The sequence below is a fragment of the Lagopus leucura genome, unplaced genomic scaffold (assembly GCF_019238085.1).
Source record: "Lagopus leucura isolate 7727_CA_CO unplaced genomic scaffold, USGS_WTPT01 Super-Scaffold_100038, whole genome shotgun sequence".
NCBI lineage: Eukaryota > Metazoa > Chordata > Aves > Galliformes > Phasianidae > Lagopus > Lagopus leucura.
In genome coordinates, this window is record NW_024962287.1 from 5,030,581 (window position 1) to 5,053,266 (window position 22,686).

A 22,686-nucleotide genomic window follows, 5' to 3' on the forward strand; every position below is an offset into this window, starting at 1 on the left:
ACTTCTTCGTTATTGGAGCACTTGTTGTTTTCTTTTTTTTTCTCCCTGGCCTCACTTCTGTTGATACTTTCTGTGTGGACTATGCTATAGAACAGCCTGTGATTCTGAGCAGGGCAAGTGCTGCTGCTGTACTGCAGCTGTGTGGGACCTGCTGGTGTGAGAACAGCTGTTGGCTTGAATTTCCAGCTGTGGCAGGTGATGAGTGAGTAAGAGCAGTTGAAGGTGACATTACTGACTCCCCCGGGGCACTGCTGCGTGCAGCTTGTAGAATCACAGCTCATATTCATTTCAACAAGAGTTATCAGTCTGTGTCAGATTTTTCCTAACTAAACAGTTCAGCAGAAACACAAATGTTTGCCTGTGACTCTGGAAGGGTTTGAAGGAAGGGTATAGAGAAGGCAGAGCCATATCCCTTCTTGGAGCTGCCCACTGGAAGGATGAGAGACAATGAGCAGGTCTGGGAACATGGAAAGTTGTGACTTAACATAAGAATATTTTAACACGAGGGTCATCAAACACTGCAGTAGGGATCCAGGAGGTTTTGGCATCTCAGTCCTTAATGGTAGTCAGACATAAGCTGGACAGTGACCCGAGAGCATCCTGTGTTACTGGACCTGCCTTCAGCCCCGCCAAACCTACAGGACCCCAAGGTGAAGCTCTGGCAGAGAGCCACTTGTTGAAGGTAGTGCCTCTGGAATTCCATCTGTGCCCTTAGATTATCCTTATCTGAGAATGTGTCTCTGTGTCTGCAGTGATATCTCACTGGTACATTTAGTGAGCTAAACCAAAATAGCTCTCTCCTTTTGTCTGCTGAAAGTGTAACAGCAGAAGATGTCATTGTGACTAAGTTATTCTGACTACACAAAAGGCTCACAGCCATTACACAGATAGGAAGTTGTAAAATGAGATAAAATGCAGTCTGGGTTAATTTGGTAACTGGTGATGCAGCATCCTTTTAGTATGATTTTTTTTTCCCAGTGGTTGTTCATTTCTCAGTGACTTGAAATTCATTTCTTAAACATTAGCACAAAGCAGAACAATCCTGCATATATGTAACTGCTTCACAATTCAAGTTGTTTTGGATATGTTTTAGTCATTTGTTTAGTACCATCAGCATGTGGGAGTTGTGCAGTTTAAATGAGTCCTTATTCTTCAGAGCTGTTAATGTAACTGGTATGAAATAACAAACCAATGCATGATGTGCAGGTTCTTTGGAACCTTATCTTTGAGGATTGCTAATAGGCTTCCATCAGCTAGTCATACAGAAGTGAAGGGGCTTCAAATGAAGGACTGTATTTAGCTTAAGGAGTGTTTAACTGAGCTGTAGAGGAGTGTCCTTGGATAACTGTTGGGTGAGTGAAGAGAAATTGAAATGAGCTGCAAAGCATCCATTCCTGTACTGAAAATTGTCTGTTCTTTTCTTTAACAGTCTTTAATTTCATTAACTTCTGCTATTCTTTTTTTTTTTAATTATCTTTGTGTTTTTGTAGCCTACATCCATGAGGGCCATTCGGGCTCGGTATGACCCCTATCTCCAGACAAGACATAGAGTGGAACAGGTACATTTTTACAGTGAAAAGGAAGCATGTTGTGTTTGGGATGAAAATGATGATAATGCTTTGAATTGCCCCAAATGGTGCATGGGGTGGGTTGTGATGAGCAGCACTTCTTCCAAGTGGAAGCCAATTGCTAGCAGTATACCCCAGCTGTCACTAGAGGTTGGGGAAGATTCAGATTAGATATCAGGAGGAAATCTGCCACAGAGAGAGCAGCGAGGCCCAGCACTACTGCCCAGAGATGTGTGGGTGCCCCATCCTTGCAGGTGCCCAAGATCAAGCTGGCTGCAGCTCTGGGCTGCCCAGGGCAGGCTATTGGGACTGGATAGGCTTTAAGGTCCCTTCTAACCCAAGCCATTCTGTGGTTCTGTGGCTCTGTGATGGTGGGGGCAGTATATTGGATCTCTCTGTGAATGAGCCAGATGGTGGGGCAGAGCACACAGTCACCAAGTACGCAGACAACACAGAACTGAGGGCACCCAGCTGGGAAGTAGCATGGTAAAAAAGGTCCTGGTGGACACCAGGCTGAAAGTGAGCAGTGCTGTGCCCTTGTGCAAAGAAGGCCAGCAGCCTTCTGGGCTGCATTGGAAGTGCTGCCAGCAGGACAAGGGAAGGATCCAGCCTCTCACCTCAGCGCTGCTGAGGTCATGTTTGCAGGGCTGTGTCCAATTCTGGGCTCCCCAGGAGAAGGGCACGAGGCTCCCTCTGAGCAGGAAGTGCTCATGTGCTATGTGGGTGGTGGAGCACTGGCACAGGGACCCAGAGAGGCTGTGCAATGTCTGTCCTTGGAGATCCTTGATGCCTGTCTGACCACAGTGCTAAACAAATTGCTGCTTTGAGCACAGAGGTTGGGCTGTGTGACCTTCACGGGTCTCTTTCAACTTCAACTTTTCCATTTTCTGTAAGTCTAAGTCAGCCTGGTGGAGCTGTAGGTGTCCCTGGGCATTGCAGGAGGGTTGGAGCACATGACCTCTGAAGGTCCCTTCCAACTCAAACAGTTCTATGGTTGATCCCCATGGAGGAATTACTTTCAGACCTTTGGTTGTCTAACTGTTGTTGTTTCCACTAGATAACTAACGAATTTTGAACCTCTCCTAAGGTGTCATCTGTTTTGAACAGCACTTGATTACTGATGGGAGAACTGATGGGGGAACAATATTGGAGAGTTTTTATCCCACTTACTAGTTCTTGATCATTGTTTACCTGTAGAATATATTTCTGAAAGTGCCTCCCAAAATGATTTTTTTACTTTTGTCTTCACTGGAGGATTGAAAGACCTGATTTTCAGTCCTGTGATTTTCAGTCCTGCTCCTGATTTGCTCTTTACCTCCAAATCTTTGGAAAATTCGCTGTGGATTCAGTGTAGTCTCCTTTTTCTCCCACAAGCTTTCAAGGCCAATTCTATGTGGGGTGAAGCAGAAGTGAGGAAATTTCCTATGGCCATATTTAAGTCAGCTTCAAATTGAAACACTTATAAGTACACTGGCAAGCTGCTGTGCTCAAATTACTCTGCTTTGTCAAGAAAGTCTGTTGCATGGCACAGAGTCTGTACTGTGCAAGAAGAATTAACCTCTGGGTTTCTTGAAGGACTGTAAGAAGCCTTTACAAAAGTATTAATGGTTTATCATTGGTAGGGGATAGGACAGTTATTCAAACTGGTCGTTTTTCTTGTAGCTGAAGCAGTTGGGTCACAGCGTGGATAAAGTGGAGTTCATTGTGATGGGTGGAACTTTCATGGCCTTGCCTGAAGACTACAGGGATTACTTCATCCGAAACCTTCACGACGCGCTGTCGGGTCACACCTCCAATAACGTAGCAGAGGCTGTCAAGTAAGGACTTTGGTTTTTGTGAACGTAATTATTGAAAAGTATTCTTGAGCTGCTGTAAGAGGATACAGAACACAAATATTTAGGTCTCATTTTTGGACAGGCAAGATGTATCCCAGTATATATTTAGGCATGGAATATTTATAGCTCAACTTGCAGCATTGCCGTGCGTCCTGCACAGCGCTGTGGTTTATCTGTTTTCTCAGGTAGCAAGTGCTAAGCTTTTTCTAATTTTCTGGCATTCCATCTGGACTTCAGCCTTTTTATGCCTCATCACCTTGATTTGGAGCTGTGACGAATCACATTGCCATGGGATTTATTGCCTTTCACTGGGAAGGGGAACTGATCCCGGCTTGGAGGGAGGCCGGACGTCAGCTCCCATAAGGGATGACTCAGCCCAGAGAGCGTCACTGCTCCGGAGCTCTGCGCCCCTCACGCTCTCCAACGCAGTTACCCTTGCAGTGATTGAGTGACAGGGAGATGTTCTTCTCATTTTACAGTAGATGAAGTGAAAATCAGAGGCTGTTTCACAGACGCGTGCTTCGGTTCGTCAAATACACAACTTTCACTGCGTTTTGCAGGGCAGAACTGAGAATTGAAATGAGAAGGATGTGATGTTTTGGAGCTGTTAAAGCTAGGCGGTCGTCGCTGCTGACAGTCTGAGTTTGTTCGCTGCCTTGTTGTCATAACTCAGTGCAGTGGTTTTTCCTTGATACCACTGTCAGCTTCTGAAGCAATCGGTTTTAAAACTGGTTAGGACTAGCCTTTGTCTGGCCTCATGTCTGCCTTCATCTTTCAAAGCTGTAATTTCATTTGGTTTTCCTCTGGAGGGCAGCAAACGCTTCTGCTCTTTTATTTTTTTCATCATCACAGAATGGCCTGGGTTGCAAAGGCCCACAGTGCTCATCCAGTTCCAACCCCTGCTGTGTGCAGGTCACCAACCAGCAGCCCAGGCTGCCCAGAGCCACATCCAGCCTGGCCTTGAATGCCTGCAGGGATGGGGCATCCACAGCCTCCTTGGGCAACCTGTGCCAGTGCCTCACCACCCTCTGGGGGAAAAACTTCCTCTATTTTTTCTTCCATTTTTAGTATCATTATTTTCTCATTCAGTGACCAGATGAAAAATGCTGCGCTGCTCTTTGCAAGAGGAGCAATCAAGGCCATAAAATCACTAACAGGTTGGGAAACAAACTGTGTTCTCTCGCTCTGATTGTGAGCAGCTCATTACAGGAGAGGGGAGGAGTTTGCAGACTGGCTGTTCAGTTTGGTGCCGTGCCTTTGTGTACATCAGGATGTGGTTATTCAGTGCTTTCTGCTGCAGGTGCCTCGCTAATATTACTGGAGATGAAATTGCTTTTGGGGTAGTCTGTCCTTTGCTTTGCAGATGACTGACGAAACTAATTACGACACAGGCTGTGTCACCAAGTAATTTTAGGTGCATATGAAAACAAAGCGACTCTGAAGTCATTGTGCTGCCTTGCAAATACACAGAGTGAGCAACACTGCCCTAACAATGTGGGTTTTCTTACTTTCCAGCAGATAAATAAAGCTATATGTATTTTTTTAAAACATAAAATTCATGTTAAATGCTCAGTAAATGGAAGCATGTGGGTGTTACTCAAGTTGCATTTCATAAGTATTCCAGAGGCACGAAAATCACGTTTGGGATGAATCAGACCTTTTTAAGCTTCTTACATACAGCTGTTGTACTGTGGCACCACGGTGCTGTTTTGTGATGGTCAGTGGCACTTGGAATAAATAAATGCAACTTTACATGTTTCTCTTTGTATTTGAGGGTTCAGCCCTTCTCCTTGCAGCTTCCATTAATAGAAGCCATATTGGTGATATTTTTTGTTGGTATATTTGCCTGTAACCTGGGATCTGGTTTCTCACCCTTTCTCCCATTTCTTTTTAATGGGAGTATGGCAACCTTGACATTTTTCCTCTTCTTCAAAATACTTCTCTTCAGATTTTGTACAGTGATCTCCTGCATGGGAAAAAGACCTTCAGCCAGGTTGGTTCTTCTAGAAGCATTTTTAATCCTGACCTTTGATCAAACCCTCATCTACCTATAAAGGCTCCTGTGCCCCTAGCTGCAAACTGTTTTCCCTTCAATCCACTCATTTCTTGACTTTGTCCTAAACTCGTGGTCTGGTTCCACATCAAATGCTGTCTTTCCAGTGACCGTGGTAAGCTGAACTTTACTGAGTTGTGCAGCACCAAAGTGCTCATCCTCTTGACGTAATGTTGAGCTTTTTTTCATAGAATACTTTGTCTTCACCACCCTACTGCAGCGTGCAGTCCCAGGTAATCAGATAAAAGGGATGTGACCCCATGTGGTTTCAGCACTGACTGCAGCCTGCCTGGAGGTATCTTCTGCTCCTCAAAGCCAGCACTGCGTGTCTGACTGAAGAAATAAGTCCTCAGATTGCATTGGCCCTTGGACTTCTGCAAACGATTTCAGCTGGCTCCTGGCTTGCAGATCTGGAGTCTTACAGTCAGTCAGGCCACGTGGTAAGCCCCACAGCTGGAAAGCCAGCAATGCACATAGGGAGTGAGCTGTCACAGGGCGGTGAGGCTGCAGCCAGCTGCTGTGGGATAAATAAACCTCCAACTCTTGAGTGCAGAAATCAGAACCTTCATGGAGTGGCTCAGACCAGTAAGCAAGATTGCTGCTTTAAACTGTTTATGGGTAGACTGGGGCAACTAACTTGGGAGATGTAAAGAACTCCCTTCACCTCTGTGTTCATAAAGCAGTAGAAAGATCTTTTTTGTTCATAAATGGACCTGAAGTGAGCTTAGGTTTTTCTTTTCTTTTTGCTTTTTGTAATGGATGAGCACAGAAGTGATCTTATTTACGTACAAGAACCAGTCAACCAAAAATGTAATTTCTGAAAGATAAACAGAGAATCTGTGAGGCTTTCGGAGAGAATCTGAAATCTAAGAGGAGGAAGGAAACAAATTCCTTGAGAAAGCGTTGCTGATATTTCTGCAGTACCTTCCCATTGAGGCAATGAACACTTTCTAGACTATTCAGACAGAAGTCTTTACTCCAGATGCTGTGGTGTGCTTCAGGAGCAAGCTGGCCACAGGATAAGGAGAGAATGTATCTGCCTTTGCTCTTTGGTGAGGACAATGAAAACGTGAACCATGAAGGTGTAAAATCCACATGCAAATGGACGTAACTTCTCCCCAGCATTTTGCTCCTCTCACCTGACCTGTGAGTCATTATAGGTGCTGGGCATATTTAACTGCAACTGTGACTCACCACTTAACCCTGGGGGCTGAGCACCTCTTCTCTGAGCCAGGATCTGACTTTTAATTAGTGACTGGGGCTGCAGGAGGACTCAGAAAGGTCCATCTGGGCTGCGCTCCCATGCAGCGCCTTGCACTGCGGCTTTAAGCCTGGCTTCTCTCAGTGTATTTAAAATGCACAGGAAGTATTTGTCAAATGCTGGTTTTAACAAGCGTCCTGTTTTTTCCTGATATTTCATCTCCTTGTAAGTCATGTTCCTAGAGGCAAGGTAAGAAGGAATAAAACTGCTGGAGCCTCTCTGCAACGTGAGCATCTTGTATACCTGGTATTTATGTAATGGTATTTGGGTATACGACAGGCTTAAGAACTGTTTCCATAGCAGGTCCATTAACCAAGACTCATTTTCCACGTGAATCAGCCACTGACACCCAGAACAGAGCACAGCTGGCTGTGTTGGGTTCTTTGTGGAGCAGCTGCAGCTTCTGATGTTGGCCAACACTGTAAGTGCCTCTCTGCTTGGGTTCGTCATGCGTTGCTTTTGTCTCTTGGAAAAGACCCAGTGGGTCTTAGTGCTTCTATGATTTGTGTTTGCACCCTCAGATGGGCTGGGGAGCAAGCAGCAGTGCTTCCCTCTGTCACAACTGTTTTCACTGTGTCCCTGGAGATCTCCTGTAGGCATCCTAACGTTCACACTGATCTGGCAGGCTGGAAGCAGATGGATCCAGCTACTTGAGGGCCTTCTCTGAAAGAGGGGATGCAAATTTTTAATAACTGCTCTTTGAGGCTGCCTTCCATCTCCAGTTTTAAGACCCGTTAGCCTGTCTGAGGGGAAAAAAACTTCAAACACAGGTGGTTGCAGCAGCACTTGTTTGCCCAGGGATGTGGTGGAGTCACCGTCCCTGGAGGTGTTTGAGAACCACGGAGATGTGGCACTGAGGGATGTGGGCAGTGGGCATGGTGGGGGTGGGCTGGGTGATCTTAGGGGTGTTTTCCAACTTCAGTGACTCGAGGTTCTGTGTTTGGTTTGATATGTGGTGCTCCTGATGCTTTCTAAAACCCATCTGGAAGCTTGAAAACCTATGAAAAATAGGTTTGGTTATGTTATTAGATAATGTGCTTTCTTGAAAGATCCATATATTAAAGTCAAAGAACAGTAGGATGGTTTGGGTTGGAAAGGATCTTAAAGATCATCCAGTTCATGTATCAGTAATCATAATAGAAGTTGCAGTTTCTCTGCAAGAAATGATGATCGTGCAAGCTGACTGCCTCTGAGCAATTCCTAATCTTGCTTTACAATAGCAAAGAATAAACCCATCTTTAAAAGGTCACTGTTGTCAAAGTTGAGGTCTGCTTTAAATTTCCCATTCTTAAGGCTTGAGGAGTTTTGTGAGATGCAGGTTTCTGCAGAATGTTGCTATAGTTTTAGCAAGGTTTAACTCATCTTCTCTTGGTTGCCTCTTAGGGCACAGTAAGGCTGTGTAGGGTAACATGTGAGTGTTGTGCCTATGCTGCTCACCTTGTGTGTATTTCTCTCTTCCCTCTGTAAGAAACTCTGGTTCACCATGAATCTTAAGGAAGGAGTTTTAAGCACACATTCCTTCCCTTGGGATTAGCAGTGGCTAAGGAGTACCTACAGCCTAGATGGCTCAACAGGGCATATGGTGCTTGTGATGCTGATGTATCTGAATTGTGCTTTCTGAGTATTAATTGGGACTCCAGCAATGACGACTGAGGGCTTTGATTCATGAGCCCTGGCGACTGATGCTGGAGTGATCCTGGAGGTCAGTGTTCTCCTTTATCTACCTCCACCCTCTGCTTGAGGTGCCTGCTTCCAAAGCAGTTCTCCACCCATCAGCTGGCAGAGCTCACCCTGTGCCAGATGGATGGAGCTGCAAATTGCCCTGCTGCAAATTGCCCAAATTGGATAGTCAGCTCTCACCTCTTCATTCACTGTAATGAGTAGGTGCTGTGACAGGTAAGCTCTTGCAGCTCTGGCACAGACTGCTTTAACTGCTGGTTTAAGCCCTGTTGTATCTGGAATTTGGGCAACTGGGATGTGGGGATACTTTGCCTGCTCTGCAGCTCCCCTTGTGCAGGCAGCAGCTCCTGACAGAGCAGGGAGCAGATAGCAGGAGGCAGCAACAAATAGCTGTGGCTGTATCCATCAGGGCTCGTCTGTCACATCCCTCCCTTTGCTGTGCCAGGCAGGAGATAACTGGCTGCTGGTTTGGTGCCAGATCATTTACAACAGAGATTCTGCCCAAATTTCCTTTCATTCCCAGAGACTTGGAGGCTGGTTCCTAATGTTTTAGAGAGGTAGGCAGATTTTCTTTGTTCCCAGCTTTTGAAGCAACCCTCCCATGGTGCAAAAGCTGTTAAAACCTGCTTTTTATGGAGAGTATCTACCCCTAAATGCCTTCAGGATGGCTTACATTCTACTGGCAGAATTTGAGGTGCACCTCAAAGTTAATTGACATTAATAGGTTCTCTCTTACTTCGGCATTGCTTATCTCCTACTGCAAGACCCCACTTCTAGCTGCAGAGGTGTGATTTGGAAGATGCAGGAGTGAAAGTCCTTCCATCAGATTGCATCCTGATCTTGCTACGAGTAGCTGTTTATCTTTTTCCTCCGTCGCTATGGAAAGTGATTGCCTCTCCTGTTATCTGTCCTGTTCACTATTTCCGCAGCATTTTTTTTCCAGTGTTAAATACTCAGGTTTGTGCTTGAACACTGTCTGGGAACTGCAGGTGGAAGGATCCATCCCCACATGTTTATTCCTAATAGACACCAGAGCTACACCAAATTCAGCCCTTTTTTAACCTGTGTTTCTTGTGTGTCGGTGGAAAGGACAGTGGCCGCAGCGGTCATGACATTGTCAAAGCTAAATAATGAATTTCAGTATGCCTTTTTTTTTTTTTTTGTCCATTTTCAGCAGATTACTGCTGAACACCTGCCAAAGGGAATACTTCTCTCCTTTCTGCTGCTTCGCTGCTGCGCGTGTGTAATTTGGCAAGCAGAACAAGTTCTCCGTCGACCCACACTGAAATGTTAATGGCAGGATGGGATCTGAGCAGTCAGGTGGGATTGGGAACTGGGAATGGAGCCGATTCATGGCATGGTCACCTGTATGAATGTAATTTGAACTGTTAATTATACAGTTCTGGTTCATATCTTGCTGCTGGTCCAGAGGTAATGGCACAAAGAGAAGATGCATCGTGTGCTAAATCAGCTTTCTACCTTAATCTTCTTGGGTGTCTCTGGCACAGAAAGCATCACACCTTCCTGGGCATCACAGAAGGAATCACCCCTCTGCAGGAGGTTGTGCTGCCTGGATGTGGTGTGGAAGCAGTCCCTGATGGGTGTCCCAGGGACCTCTTGTGTGACCTGTGCTGCCTCTTCTCCTGTTAGCAGAGATAGCTTTCCGATCCAAATTAAAATGTGCTGGTAAAACTGAGCTGCTGTTTATCATTCCATCTGCAGTGCTGTGCTTGCCTCGTTGGTGTTGTGAGCTGAGATCCACTGCCTTTCAACAGCACGAAACTAGTTTCAAAGAAAAATCATTTTCTAGTAATATGATGATGCAGTATGCATGCAAAAAGTGGCAGGTTTGATCTTCAGTTTCATAGGAAGATGTCATGAAGTGGTTTTCCTTTGACTATTTAGCAGCACAGTGCTATGCAGAGCATGGCTTGTTTGCTTTTGAAAACCTCCTGGAATGTGATGCAGTTAATCATAGAACCATTCAGGTTGGAAAAGACCTCTGAGATTCCCAATCCAACCCCAGCCCACCCCACTGCCCACATCCCTCAGTGCCACATCCCCACCAGATGTTCCAGAGGTGTTCCAGAACCTCCAGGTGACCCCACCACCCTGTGCAGCTGCGCCACTGCATCACTGCTCTTTATGAAAAGAAACATTTCCTCATATTCCACCTTTTCTTCACCTCTTCCTGTCCCAAACAGCTTGTCTAACACAGGTGCTCCATTCACTAGCTTCACTTTGCTTGTTGTCCCTTTCTCCTTGTTTTATGTGCTCTCTGCACTGTGTTTATCTCAGTGTGATCCAGGTATGCCCTTTGCAGGGAGGAGGAGCAGTGGTAGGAAGCTAGAAACTGAATTACTTTTCCAAAGCAGGGTGGAAAATTGCTCATTAAAGATCTGTAGCTGTTGGTTAGAGCTGTGACAGGTGACAAATGGAGCCCAGGAAATAACTCTTGGAGTCTGCTGCAACAAGTGTTGTCTTGAACACGGTGCTGAGAAAAGAAAAGTATGTTTATTTTTTGTAGCACCTTTTGGAGAGAGATCCTATTGCTGCTTTATAGGTGGGGGAGGTAGTTTGGCAAGAGAAGATTAGCTAAACCGCAGCTTTTTGCTGGCAGTTTTGGCTGATGACTGCTTTTTATTAGCTCTGTTTATAATTTTATTGCTCCGATTCCTGTGTTTCCTCAAAGCAGCAATCAAGCTGTTTTCCTTCCTCGAGCTCAGCTTTTGTCAGAATGTCAGGCGGGGGCGAGATGAGCCGTGTGTGTCGGGTTGGGTGCAGGAGCTACAAAAGGAGGTCTGCGCTGGACGCTGCCTTTGTGCGGCTCTTAGGGCATTTAGTTGTCAGAACTGCGTGCAGCACAGTGGCAGAAGTGCTGATGTTCCTCAATAAGAGCAAGGAAGTGGTTGTTACTAAGAATATGCAACTTTCCCTAGGCCACGGTGAGTCAATATCAGGGCTGAAATTGGAACAGGATTTTTTTTAATACGCGTGAGTCTCACCCAGTGCAATCTTTCTCATCAACTGTAGCAAGAAAAGCTTCGACTTCAGTTTAGATTTAATAAAAGAGAATGTCACATCACTCCCTTCATAATTTTCGATCTAAGCGGTTTTCTCCCCGGCCCCTTTTTAGCCCGTGTCTATAACTGCATATTGACTATTCTGCGGTAAACTGTCTATATAATTATGACTTGATCGTTGTTCATATTGATTTGGTAACAGGCATTTAAATTGTTGTTCTTTCAAGTTTCCCTGAACTAAATTGCACAGCAAAGATGTGAGAAATCAAGAGCCAATCGTGGGCACCTTCCGATGCGGGTTTGCTAACAGTCTTTGGCTGTATGGAGGAGGCTGACGAGCTGCCAGCATCTCGGTGTCACTGCGGTGACATCGGCTGTTGCTCGTGGGATGTGATGTCTGCTTCTGTGTGCTTGGATGAGAGGAGAAAGAGACCTAGAGTAAAACATGTCCTGTGGGAACAGCAGGTATCGATTGCCTGGTAGAGGTGGAATTTAACTAAAGGTCACATGAAATTGTATTGGAATTCACATAAGGGACAGTTAAAATGGGGCTAAAAAGCCACTTCTATTTGGATTACATGAAAGATACCGGAAAGACAAAAAAAGACCAAGATGAAGTATTAACCAAATGCAGCCAACAGCTACACCACCTGCTTTTCTCCCTCTGTGTGGATCAAGGCTGCCGTGCTGCAAAGGGCTGATGCTTAAAACAAAGAGTGAGATTCTGTAACCTGCAGCCTGGCCCTGGAGGTGTTCAAGGCCAGGTTGGATGGGGCCCTGGGCAGCCTGGGCTGCTATGAAATGGGGAGGTTGGTGGCCCTGCATGTGGCAGGGGGTTGGAGCTTCGTGATCCTTGAGGTCCCTTCCAACCCAAGCCATTCTGTGATTCTGCATTTAGGGTTTATCCTGTGTTACTGGACAGAATTTCCCAAATTGTTCATAAGAAATGCATTTGGTTCTTTCTAAAACTTGATATCTTGAAGCATATCCAATTTTCTTGCATTGTACAGAATGTGTTTTTTTTTTTTCCAAGCTTTGCTTCCGCGTCACAAATTGGCAAGTGGTTTTGAAAATAATGCTGTTTAGAGCTGGTGACTCTCATGTGTGGGCTTTTTTCCCCCACTTCTGAAGACATCTACATGGTTTGGGTACCCTGGGAAGGTATGTGGTCACTGTTTTCTTTTTCAAGTGCTGAAATTCAAAGCTATTTTCTTTTTTCAAATAGAAGAGCTCTAGTGTTTGGCACAGGAAGTCTAACCTTGTAGGAAGCTCAGGTCTTCATAATGCCTTCAAGCTTCTGGTCATCTTAATCACTTATAGAACCATTAAGGTTGGAAAAAACCTCTGAGATCACCAAGTCCTACCCCAACCCATCCCCACCAATGACCACGTCCCTCAGTGCCACATCCCCACAGTTCCTGAGCACCTCCATGGATGGTGATCCCACCACCTCCCTGGACAGCTGTGCCACTGCAGCACTGCTCTTTCAGAGCAGAAATATTTCCTAATACCCAACCTGAACCTCCCTTGGCACAACTTGAGGCCTTCACCTCTTGTCCTATCACTGTTACCTGCAAGAGGAGGCAGCAAGAAGGATGCAAAAGAAGGATGCAAGAAGGATGTGAAAAGTTTGTGGAAGCATCCTGGGAGCAAGGATAGCAATTTTACAATAGCTGGTTGACTGCACAGGTAGCTCACATTTATTGTGATCCACGTATGGTTCATAGAACTGGCTGTCTTGGCTGCAGGAAACCCAGGCTGGAGCACTCAGCGTGGTGTATTGTGCTTAGCTGCATCATCCATACATGTGATGGATGTGGTGTGGGATTTGTACTGTTTTTATCTAACATTCACATATTAGTCTGAAATGTAAATATTTGGCTTATGATGAAGGTTGGATGGGGTTGGCAACCCTATCCATGGCATAGGGTTGGAACTGCATGGGCTGTTTGAAATGGCCCAACGTTTCAATGGAACTTCTAGGTTGTAGTGCTTGTCTTTGAAGTGTTTGATAAATATGTGAGAGTTCGTGTGGATTTCCCAAATTGAGGTTTTCCACTGAAGCCTCCTGAAGATTTGGGGTGAGATTAAAGGTCTTGCATGCAATTAATGATCATAAGAAGTTGAAAGGGAATAAGTCATCATTTTTTACGACAGAAGAAAGTCATTAGTTGGTGTCCCAGAAGAATCTGTGCATGCACCTGCTGGAGACAGGCTTAAATAATATGAAAAAGGTTGATGCCAGAATTCACTGTGATGCTGGATTCTCTGCAGCAGCAGACAACAACAAGCTGCCTGCAGGGAGTTGTAGAAGGCCTTCTCCATGCTGACTGGGTGGGTGGTGAGGGGACAGGTGAGAATCTGCAGATGAAGAACAGTGTGCGTAAGGGTTCTTGTTTACCTGCAGGACAACGAGCTTCAAGTTGGCCAAAGCTACCCAGGAGCCCAGGTAACCATAAGAAGCACAGGCATGTGATTCAGTATTACTTAGAAGACCAGCTCAGTGCAAGAAATTGTAATAAAGAGAATTGGGAGAGCGGAGTGGGAAATATTGTGATGCTTCTGCATTGTTCAGCAATGTCTCCTTGAACTTCAGCAGGTGTCAGTTTGAACTATGCTTGGTTCTGCTTTTTAACGTTTAGGCAGGGGGAAGGAAAATGATACTGTACAACTGGGGGGAAATAGCAGAGAGTAGTGATATAATAGAGGATCTGTAAAGTCTTGCCTGTCGTGGAGGTCAGGTGGTTATTGATCATCTCCTACAGCTCAAGGACTGGGACCCTCAGATGAAAGGGGGATTCAGGATGAAGGGGGCACTTCTGCATTGGATTGCACAGCTGGGCTGTGGGGAGTGACTGAACACATCTGTGGGAAAAAAAACTCTGTGCAGAGCTGCCAAGTGCTAATGATACCTACTGCTACAGACATCCCTGCAGAGAAAATCAGAGGTGTTGTAGGAAAGCACCACTACAGCTTTTCCTGCTTGTGCTGCAACCAGCCATCCTTGGGTGGAGAGCTGGGCATAGCCAAGCTTTGGACTTGCCCAATGGATGGTGTTAGTGGGGCTCCTTGCTCCCCCTCTAGAGCAGGTCAGTGTGTTAGTGGTGTTTCAGCTGCTGTCTGAAGGAGGCTCTGTGGTTTGTGTCTCCATTGTCTGCAGTGCCAGGAGGCTGGCACTCGTCCTACAGCCTGTGTTCTGTGAGAAGCATGAAGAGTTCAGCCTCCAGTGCTGCCACTTGGCTCTGCTCACCGAGACAGGTTTGAGAGGGGCAGAAAGCTAGCAGAAGGGAGGAGGAGATAAGCACTCTCCTTCCCATTTAAGGCTTATTTCTAGGATGTTTTTTTCCATCAAACCTTTAGCTTTGACAGAGAGGGAAAACAGAGGTTGTAACTTGGCTCTGGGTAGAGCCGTGCATATGCAATTTTTCTTGTTTGAAATATTTCACTCTAGCAGATCCTTATTCATCCTGGTGCTTTCAGTTACAGCTTGCTGGTAATTTGTAGCTGGCAAGAACGTGATCTGTATTGCTGTCGCCTTGAACTTGATGGATGGGAGCTCACAACATCAGGCGCCGATGTCAGAGGTCCTGTCAGGGTTCCTGCTCACAGCCTTTTTTATTTTTACCTCCTGAGCTAAGAAAAGTCTTTCAGGCCCTCTCACATGCCCTTTGGGAACAGGCAGTGATTATGGTGTTGGAAATAATCTTGCATGAGCCCCTTCACTCATTTCTCCTTCACCCACAGTGAAGGGTCTTTGAAAGCTGTGAGTGATGCAGAAATAAACCCTGTAATGACCCCCATCTCCTCCATACCAGCATTGGTACCACTTTGTTACAGATAGGTGTTGAAGCAGGAAGGAGCAAAACTGCCTATGAGTTATGCGTTAGTGGCATTTAGGGGAGAAAAAAAGAGACAAATATTATTCTAGCAGATATAAATACTGTTACATTATCAAAATTGGGAAGTTATATTTCAGTCCATAAAATAAATTATTTTAGGTAACTAAGTTTTTCAGGCTGTGAGAACTGAACCTTGTGGAACTGATGCTGTTAAGAAACCACAGCAGAATCTCATACTCCTGGTAGTGGTGATAAAGGAAACTCTGAAATGCTGTAATAAAAAGTGAGCTCTATGAGGCCAAATAACGGGAGTTTGAACGCTCTGAAATATCTGCTGTGGGCAATCATCAAAAATGCAACTTCTGAAAGATGTCTGGTGAGTAAGCTGCCACCTCTTTTGTTTACTAGCAGGAAATTGTAGACGCTGAATTAATTACTCTAGCTCTGTTTCAGAGATTGGCATAGTAATAGAATCATAGAATCACAGAATGGCCTGGGTTGCAAAGGCCCACAGTGCTCCTCCAGTCCCAACCCCCTGCTGTGTGCAGGTCACCAACCAGCAGCCCAGGCTGCCCAGAGCCACATCCAGCCTGGCCTTGAATGCCTGCAGGGATGGGGCATCCACAGCCTCCTTGGGCAACCTGTTCCAGTGCCTCACCACCCTGTGGGGGAAAAACTTCCTCCTAATATCTAACCTAAACCTCCCCTGTCTCAGTTGATACCATTCCCCCTTGTCCTATCACTATCCATCCTCATAGATCAAGCAGGGCTATTACAGATCAAGAAAAAGGAGGTAATTAGAGAGCAGGTAAGCACGTGGTGTGTTGGGTACTTGTGTGTTTTATCAGCAGTTTGCTCTTCAGAAGCCATCAGCGTCACTTCTTTTGTCTAAACTCCAACTGTATAAATGCCATTGCCTGTCTGGAGCACCTGCTGTGCAGGGTTCCTCTGGGCAGTGCTTCTTATAGTCAAAGGCACTGTTGGGGCTGGGATGTGGAGTATGGAGCACCATCTTTTGTGGAGGCTGCCATTGGTGCCAGCCAGGGAGTTCGGATGCTGCCGTAGTGTGGATTTGTAAGTAATTGATTCTTTGATGTTCGGGTCTCATAGCTGATGAGGCTTTTGTCTCCAGACCAAAGTTTAATCGAGGGAGAGCAGAGGCTTTGTTAAATGAGTTGTTTTATGCCAGAGCTGTGCCGTCTGTTTTTTCTCTAAATGAGAAAGTACCTGCAACCCTATGTCAAACTGCTGCGTCTGGTGGAGAGGTGGTTACTTTCTGATCTAAAATCCCTGCTTATTTAAGAGGCAGATTCTGATTTGAAGCTCTATTTTATGTGCCAGCTTTGTCTGAAAATACACTCAATTATTCTCTAATGATTAAAATGAATAATCTCTCCTGCACTTCATCTTGATTCAGACAGTTCTCTAATCACACAGAAAACTCACTTAACTCCAGCTATGTCTGTGCTAATCTGAAAGTTTATCTGGATCTCATTTCCTTCATTTGTATGGCATCTATTTTATTTGCACAATTCAGCACTATGGTTGGTCTGTTATTAAAATTGCCCCCCTGTAATCTTGTGCTGTCTTGATTTCTGATTGTTCTTGCAGTGTGACAGATTTTCAGTTCTTACTTGGGATTGTTCAGCATTGCGCAGGTAGCAAATAAGACTGTTCCATGGAAGAAGTACTGTGAGGTGTTTGCTGGTTGTAAGGTTAAATCTCCATTGCACCCTCAGATTCTGGAAGAAATCCACATCACTAATCATAGAATCAGAGAATCACAGAATGCCCTGGGTTGCAAAGGCCCACAGTGCTCCTCCAGTTCCAACCCCTGCTGTGTGCAGGTCGCCAACCAGCAGCCCAGGCTGCCCAGAGCCACATCCTGCCTGGCCTTGAATGCCTGCAGGGATGGGGCATCCACAGCCTCCTTGGGCAACCTGTTCCAGTGCCTCACCACCCTCTGGGGGAAAAACTTCCTCCTAACATCCAACCTAACCCTCCCCTGTCTCAGTTTAAAACCATTCCCCCTTGTCCCATCACCATCCACCCCCATAAACAGCCGTTCCCCCTCCTGTTTCTGTGCTCCTTTCAAGTACAGGAATGCCACAGTGAGGTCTCCCCAGAGCTTCTCTTCTCCAAGCTAAACAATCCCAGCTCCCTCAACCTTTTCTCCCTTTCCTGCCACCAGAGTGAACCTGCAAACCTTGTGGACTTGTGTGTATGAGACCATCCTGAGGGGTTGGAGTTCTCAATTTGCTGAGTTCATCTAAGTATTTAGGTCTTTCCTTGTATCTCTTCTTTTGGTCTTTGTTGATGATGGCTTTGCTCTCCTTGGCCATTATCAAGGTCATCTTGAGCTCTTGTGACTGAGTATCCTGAAATCACTCTTTTTGGAGCTGTAGATATCAGCTTTTCAGCCTCTCTGCCTAGTTGGATAGCATCTGTTCCCTATTAATATGCTCTTTGGCTATCATGCCATTCCTGCAGGATATGTGGCTAGATGTCTGTTGTTTTTAAAGATTAAGCAAAAGCAAATCCATCATCTCTATTATCATGATAAGTTACTGTATGCTGTTAGTGAGCTTACGGGGCTTTTTGGAACATTAAAGTGTAATATCCCTAAACTTCTCCAAGAGATTTGGCTTGGTGCAGTGAGATATCTTCACATTAAGAAAGAGAAGACAGCAACATGTCACTGATTGCATTGGTTTTCAAAACGGGCATAGCAGAAAATTATTCTCATTGACCTGAATGATTTCTAATAGGATTCTGTTGTTTTTGCCTCTGGGCCTTGTGTTTAATACTTGTGTTAAAATAGTAATTTCTGAGGGTTGGCAGATGCTATCGATATTGGAGATGGGCAAATAAGGGATAAATCTGTATCCTATAGTAAGTTGTATATGAGCAAGCCAGCTACTTTATTATGGGAAAATGTAAAGCTGTTTTTCTAGGAACAGTGCAGGATTCTATTCCGAGAAGCAGCGAAATATCTAGAAAAGACTTTGGAGTTAAGTCACATTATCATGAGCTTTCTGTATGATTCAGCAGCCAAATTACCCTTGACTGTATAAATAGTGGAAAATTGGATAGGAATAGGCAAATTATATTCCATCTGGATTTAGTACTGGTGTGTCTGCAAAGTTCTCCGGCTGTTTTTGATATCAGAGGCAACAGAAACGCTTAAAAACTGGAGAGAGTGCTGAGAGAAGGCATGAAAATGATGCAGAGATCAGAATAGATGCTCTTAGTGAATGATATACAGAGCTCCTTGAATCCAACCTGACGCCCTGGTACCTGCTACAAGGGCAATACAGTTGAGCACAGTTAATTTAGTAGATTTCTGGAATGCATTACGGTGATATGTTGAAATAGACCTTGCATGAGCCAACTGGGAGAGCTGCTGTCCTGGATCTGCTGCTCTGGGAGAGCTGAGGGACAACTTTCAGGTTCAGGTTGGATAGTAGGAAACATTTCTTCTCAGAAAGAGTGGTGTTGCACTGGCACAGGTTGGTTTTAAATAGTATTTCCTGCCCCTTTCAGGTCTCTGAGCTCCCTTTTGTAGCTCACCTTTGGCCCTTTCTATAAAAGCCTGGTATTCAATGTATTTAGTATTAAATTTCCAACAGAAAACAGTTGCTCTTTTTGCAAAGGGAAAACATGCTGAATATCCAAATGAGTGTTTAAAGTTCACAAGTCACAAAGAGGGAGAACAAAAGTCAAATTTATTTTTCCCTGTTTGAGAAATGATAAAAATGTGTTGCCAGAACTTCGGGTGCTTGACTGTCACATGTTTCTCTCGCTTTACTATTTAGCTGAAGGGAATCTGTGGTCTTCATTACATATGGACCACTCGAGTCAGGCTTTTATGCTAGTAAAATAAAGTATTAGACTGCACTCTTTCTGCTTACCAGCGTTGTTCTGTAAAGCCTTAGAGGCATTAAACCTAAAGCCAGTGCTTGGCTGGGATCAGATCTGTCTTTGCAGGCATGTCCTGGTTAATGTTTTGATCCCATGCAAGGAAGCTGCTGGGTCCCCAGGAGGTGCAGGGAGAACTGGAGCACATGTGGCTCAGGCTGGGAATGTTTGCTACCGAGAGAGGATATGCTATGCAGATGTTCATTACTTTCCTCAATCACAGAATCATTCAGATCGGAAAAGACCTCTAAGATCACCAAGTCCAACCCCAACCCACCCCCCTGTGCCCACTGACCACGTCCATCAGTGCCACATCCCCCCAGGTCTTGTATTGCTTTTCTAATCCCAGGTAAGACCCACTTGTTGCAGCATAGACAAGACAGCTTTTGCAGCCGTGGCACCAGGCTTTCATCCTGCTGGTACTCTTAGTAGATGCTATAGTTTGGGGTCTGTTGGTGTACGTTAGATTCAGCATTTTATGACTGTCATAAATTTGCTCCAGGGGGGGGAATATAATTACTTTTGCCTCCCCTCTGCATTTCTAGTCAAGATCACAGGTGCTTAGTACAACACATTTCATCTGGTGTAATGGGTGAGTTATCTGGTGACCTTTTCTTTCCCAAGTTTTAGATAAACTTGTCTTCTTTTTTTTTTTTTAATTATTTGGAAACAAAATGTCTTTAAAAGTATTTTTTGGTCTGCTGTTAATGAATCACACTTTGGCAATGTTTTCCCTGACATGATGAACTGGTAGTCTGTCAGATTAGTGAGCCACAAACTCTGAAATCTTTTATGCCTTTTTTGAGCTGCCAATGTTGACAGCCATTATAGTCTACCCCCCAAATATCTTAGACTTTATCAGTCTGAATGGAATTAATATTTTTGCTTTGGGATCTGAATCTACCTGTTTTTTATTGTGTTTTTTTTTTTTGTTTTGTTTTGTTTTGTTTTTCTTCTTGTGATATTTTTCTGTTATCATATTGAACCTCCGTCATGCTGAAAGCTAAACTCTGGAGCCATCCAGAGCCAGCAGTCAGCTGATGAATCCTTATGAAATACCTCATAACGGCCTGAAGCCAGTCATCCTTGTGATTTTGGTGCACAGCATTCTTTTGGGTATCAGCATAACATCTCTCTTACTCAAGATGTCCTCTTCTCAGTGACATTTAATGTGAATACTGAGATCTTCATCATTTGGGACCAATAAGGAGGCTAGTATGCTTCTCAGAGAGTCACTGTTAATCCTGCCCACATCAGGTTTGGGACTTATCCAGGTTATGTCTGCAGTTCCAGATGGCTTCAAAAGAATCACAGAATCACAGAATGGTTGGGTTGGAAGGGACCTCAAGGATCACGAAGCTGCAACCCTCTGCCACACGCAGGGCCACCAACCTCCCCATTTCATAGCAGCCCAGGCTGCCCAGGGCCCCATCCAACCTGGCCTTGAACACCTCCAGGGATGGACGGGGCATCCACAGCCTCTCTGGGCAGCTGTTCCAGCACCTCACCACTCTCTCTGTAAAGAACTTCCCCCTGACATCCAACCTGAATCTTCCCTCCTTCAACCTAAAATCATTTCCCCTTGTCCTGCTGTTATCTCTATTATCTACCCTCGTAAAGAGTTGACTCCCCTCCTGTTTGTAGGCTCCCTTTAGGTACTGAAAGGCTGCCATGAGGTCACCCCGCAGCCTTCTCTTCCCTTCAGCCTGTCTTTGCAGCCCTCTGATCATCTTCGTGGCCCTCCAAAAGAGGAAGTTTTCTTCTTACTGTGTATCTTCCCTATGCTGCAGTCCTCTGTCACACAATCACTGCATTCTGCTGGAAAGGTGACTACGATGTTGGGGACATTGAAATGAATATGACCCCTGCTGATGATGTAGGAGATTGTGTTGATTTATGGTTTCCTGGTGTGAACTTTGTTTCAAGTCTGCTTTGGATTCCTATTTTCTTTTGTTTTATTCTCTCATAGGTCAGTAAGTTACCATTTGTCATCAGCAGAGGATTGTTACACCAGCTGGAACAATTAGTCTCAGTTAGACATCCAGTGATAAATAGGGTGGATGGGGAAAAAGGCTACCAATGAGTTTTGTTCCACCGTTAGGCTTCAGTGAAGCTGGGAGCGTGCACCTCACTCAGAAATAGGGATGATGTGTATAGTTTTCATGGACCACCCGGTACGTTTTCAGAACGTGACTTCCCAGTTTTAATAGAGGATGGTTTTGTTGCAGGTATTCTGAACGGAGCTTGACCAAATGCGTTGGGATAACCATCGAGACCAGACCAGACTACTGCCTGAAGCGCCATTTGAGCGACATGCTGTCCTATGGCTGCACGAGGCTGGAGATCGGAGTGCAGAGTGTGTATGAGGACGTGGCCAGGGACACCAACAGGTGGGAAGGAGCTTTTTCAGCTCATTGCATGCTTTCTGGAAGCAAGTCTTTAACCTGCTTATTTGCACGCCCGTTTAAGATTGGTATCGAAACACTCGTGCTGTTTCCATTTATCTGTGAAGAAAAAGTCAACTGCAGTTGATTCATGGAATTCGTTGTGGTGTTGTGTAGACCACGGCTTGAGAAAAAAATAGAGGTTTGTGGTATTTTATTTTAAACTTAAGATCTCTTCCTGTAGTGTATATTTCTCTCTTTTTTTTTTCTTTTTTCTTTTTTATTGCTTCATAAATAAATGCAGTATTGTGAAGTAGAAAATATGCCCAGAGCTTGTCGTTCTTGTCCTACGTAATTCACAACTTTTAGTCTTGAGTAGATACAGTGTGGTATAATCTGCTGTAGGTCCTTCACTAGCCAGCAGCCTCCTCTCTGTACCAGATACCTTACTGGAGAGATGACATTGGCAAATACAGTGGATGGGGCACATCCAAAACCAGCACCTATTGACGAATGAACCACAGTCATTCTAGGTATACGGGATTTTTAGGGATAGCAAAATATGTTCACAGGAAGCTTGTGATTTATTCCTCGTAATCTCTGACCTGTAGCCAAAAGCACAGTTGTCCTACGTAGGAGTGAGCGCAATACATTCTTCATCCCATCCCTTACAGGCAAGAAAGCTAATCTTCTTTTTTTTCCCCTCACTGCAAGTCTGATAATTCTGTAGATATTTTGAAAGAAGTGATTGTTCTCTTGATTGTTTTTTTTCACTTGAGACGCTCGTACAACTTGCCTTCCTTCTTATTGTGTATTCCAGTCACCTAGCAAAGACCTTTGATAACTGTAATCATGCATAATGACAGATGAAGCGTGGTTCAATAAGCAGAACACATTTTTGATAATACTCACCTTAAAGGCAGTAGTGCAAAACTGAAAATGTTGGACATTTTCTTTTAGAGCCTTAAGGTAAGAATCCAAAATGAGTTCCTTCCTGCGGGCTTAGCTGTAGTTTTGCTTGTTTGTGGAAGTGTAGGAAATCACTGCTATGAAACAGGCTACAGGACTCAGTAGAGAGGAATGGCCATTTATTGAGCAGCCCAAGAGTTAGCAACTAACACTTAT

General features: G+C 44.8%; 1 protein-coding gene across 2 annotated transcripts in view; it reads left to right on the forward strand.

Moving 5' to 3' along the window:
• Positions 1 to 22,686, forward strand: part of ELP3 (elongator acetyltransferase complex subunit 3) — an 84,926-nt gene that overhangs the window by 5,596 nt on the left and 56,644 nt on the right. For both annotated transcript variants that reach the window (XM_042883505.1, XM_042883506.1), the window contains 3 exons: positions 1,491 to 1,559; positions 3,231 to 3,385; positions 21,406 to 21,567. In XM_042883505.1, the coding sequence (XP_042739439.1) occupies positions 1,491 to 1,559; positions 3,231 to 3,385; positions 21,406 to 21,567 (386 nt within the window). The remainder of the gene's footprint in view (positions 1 to 1,490; positions 1,560 to 3,230; positions 3,386 to 21,405; positions 21,568 to 22,686) is intronic.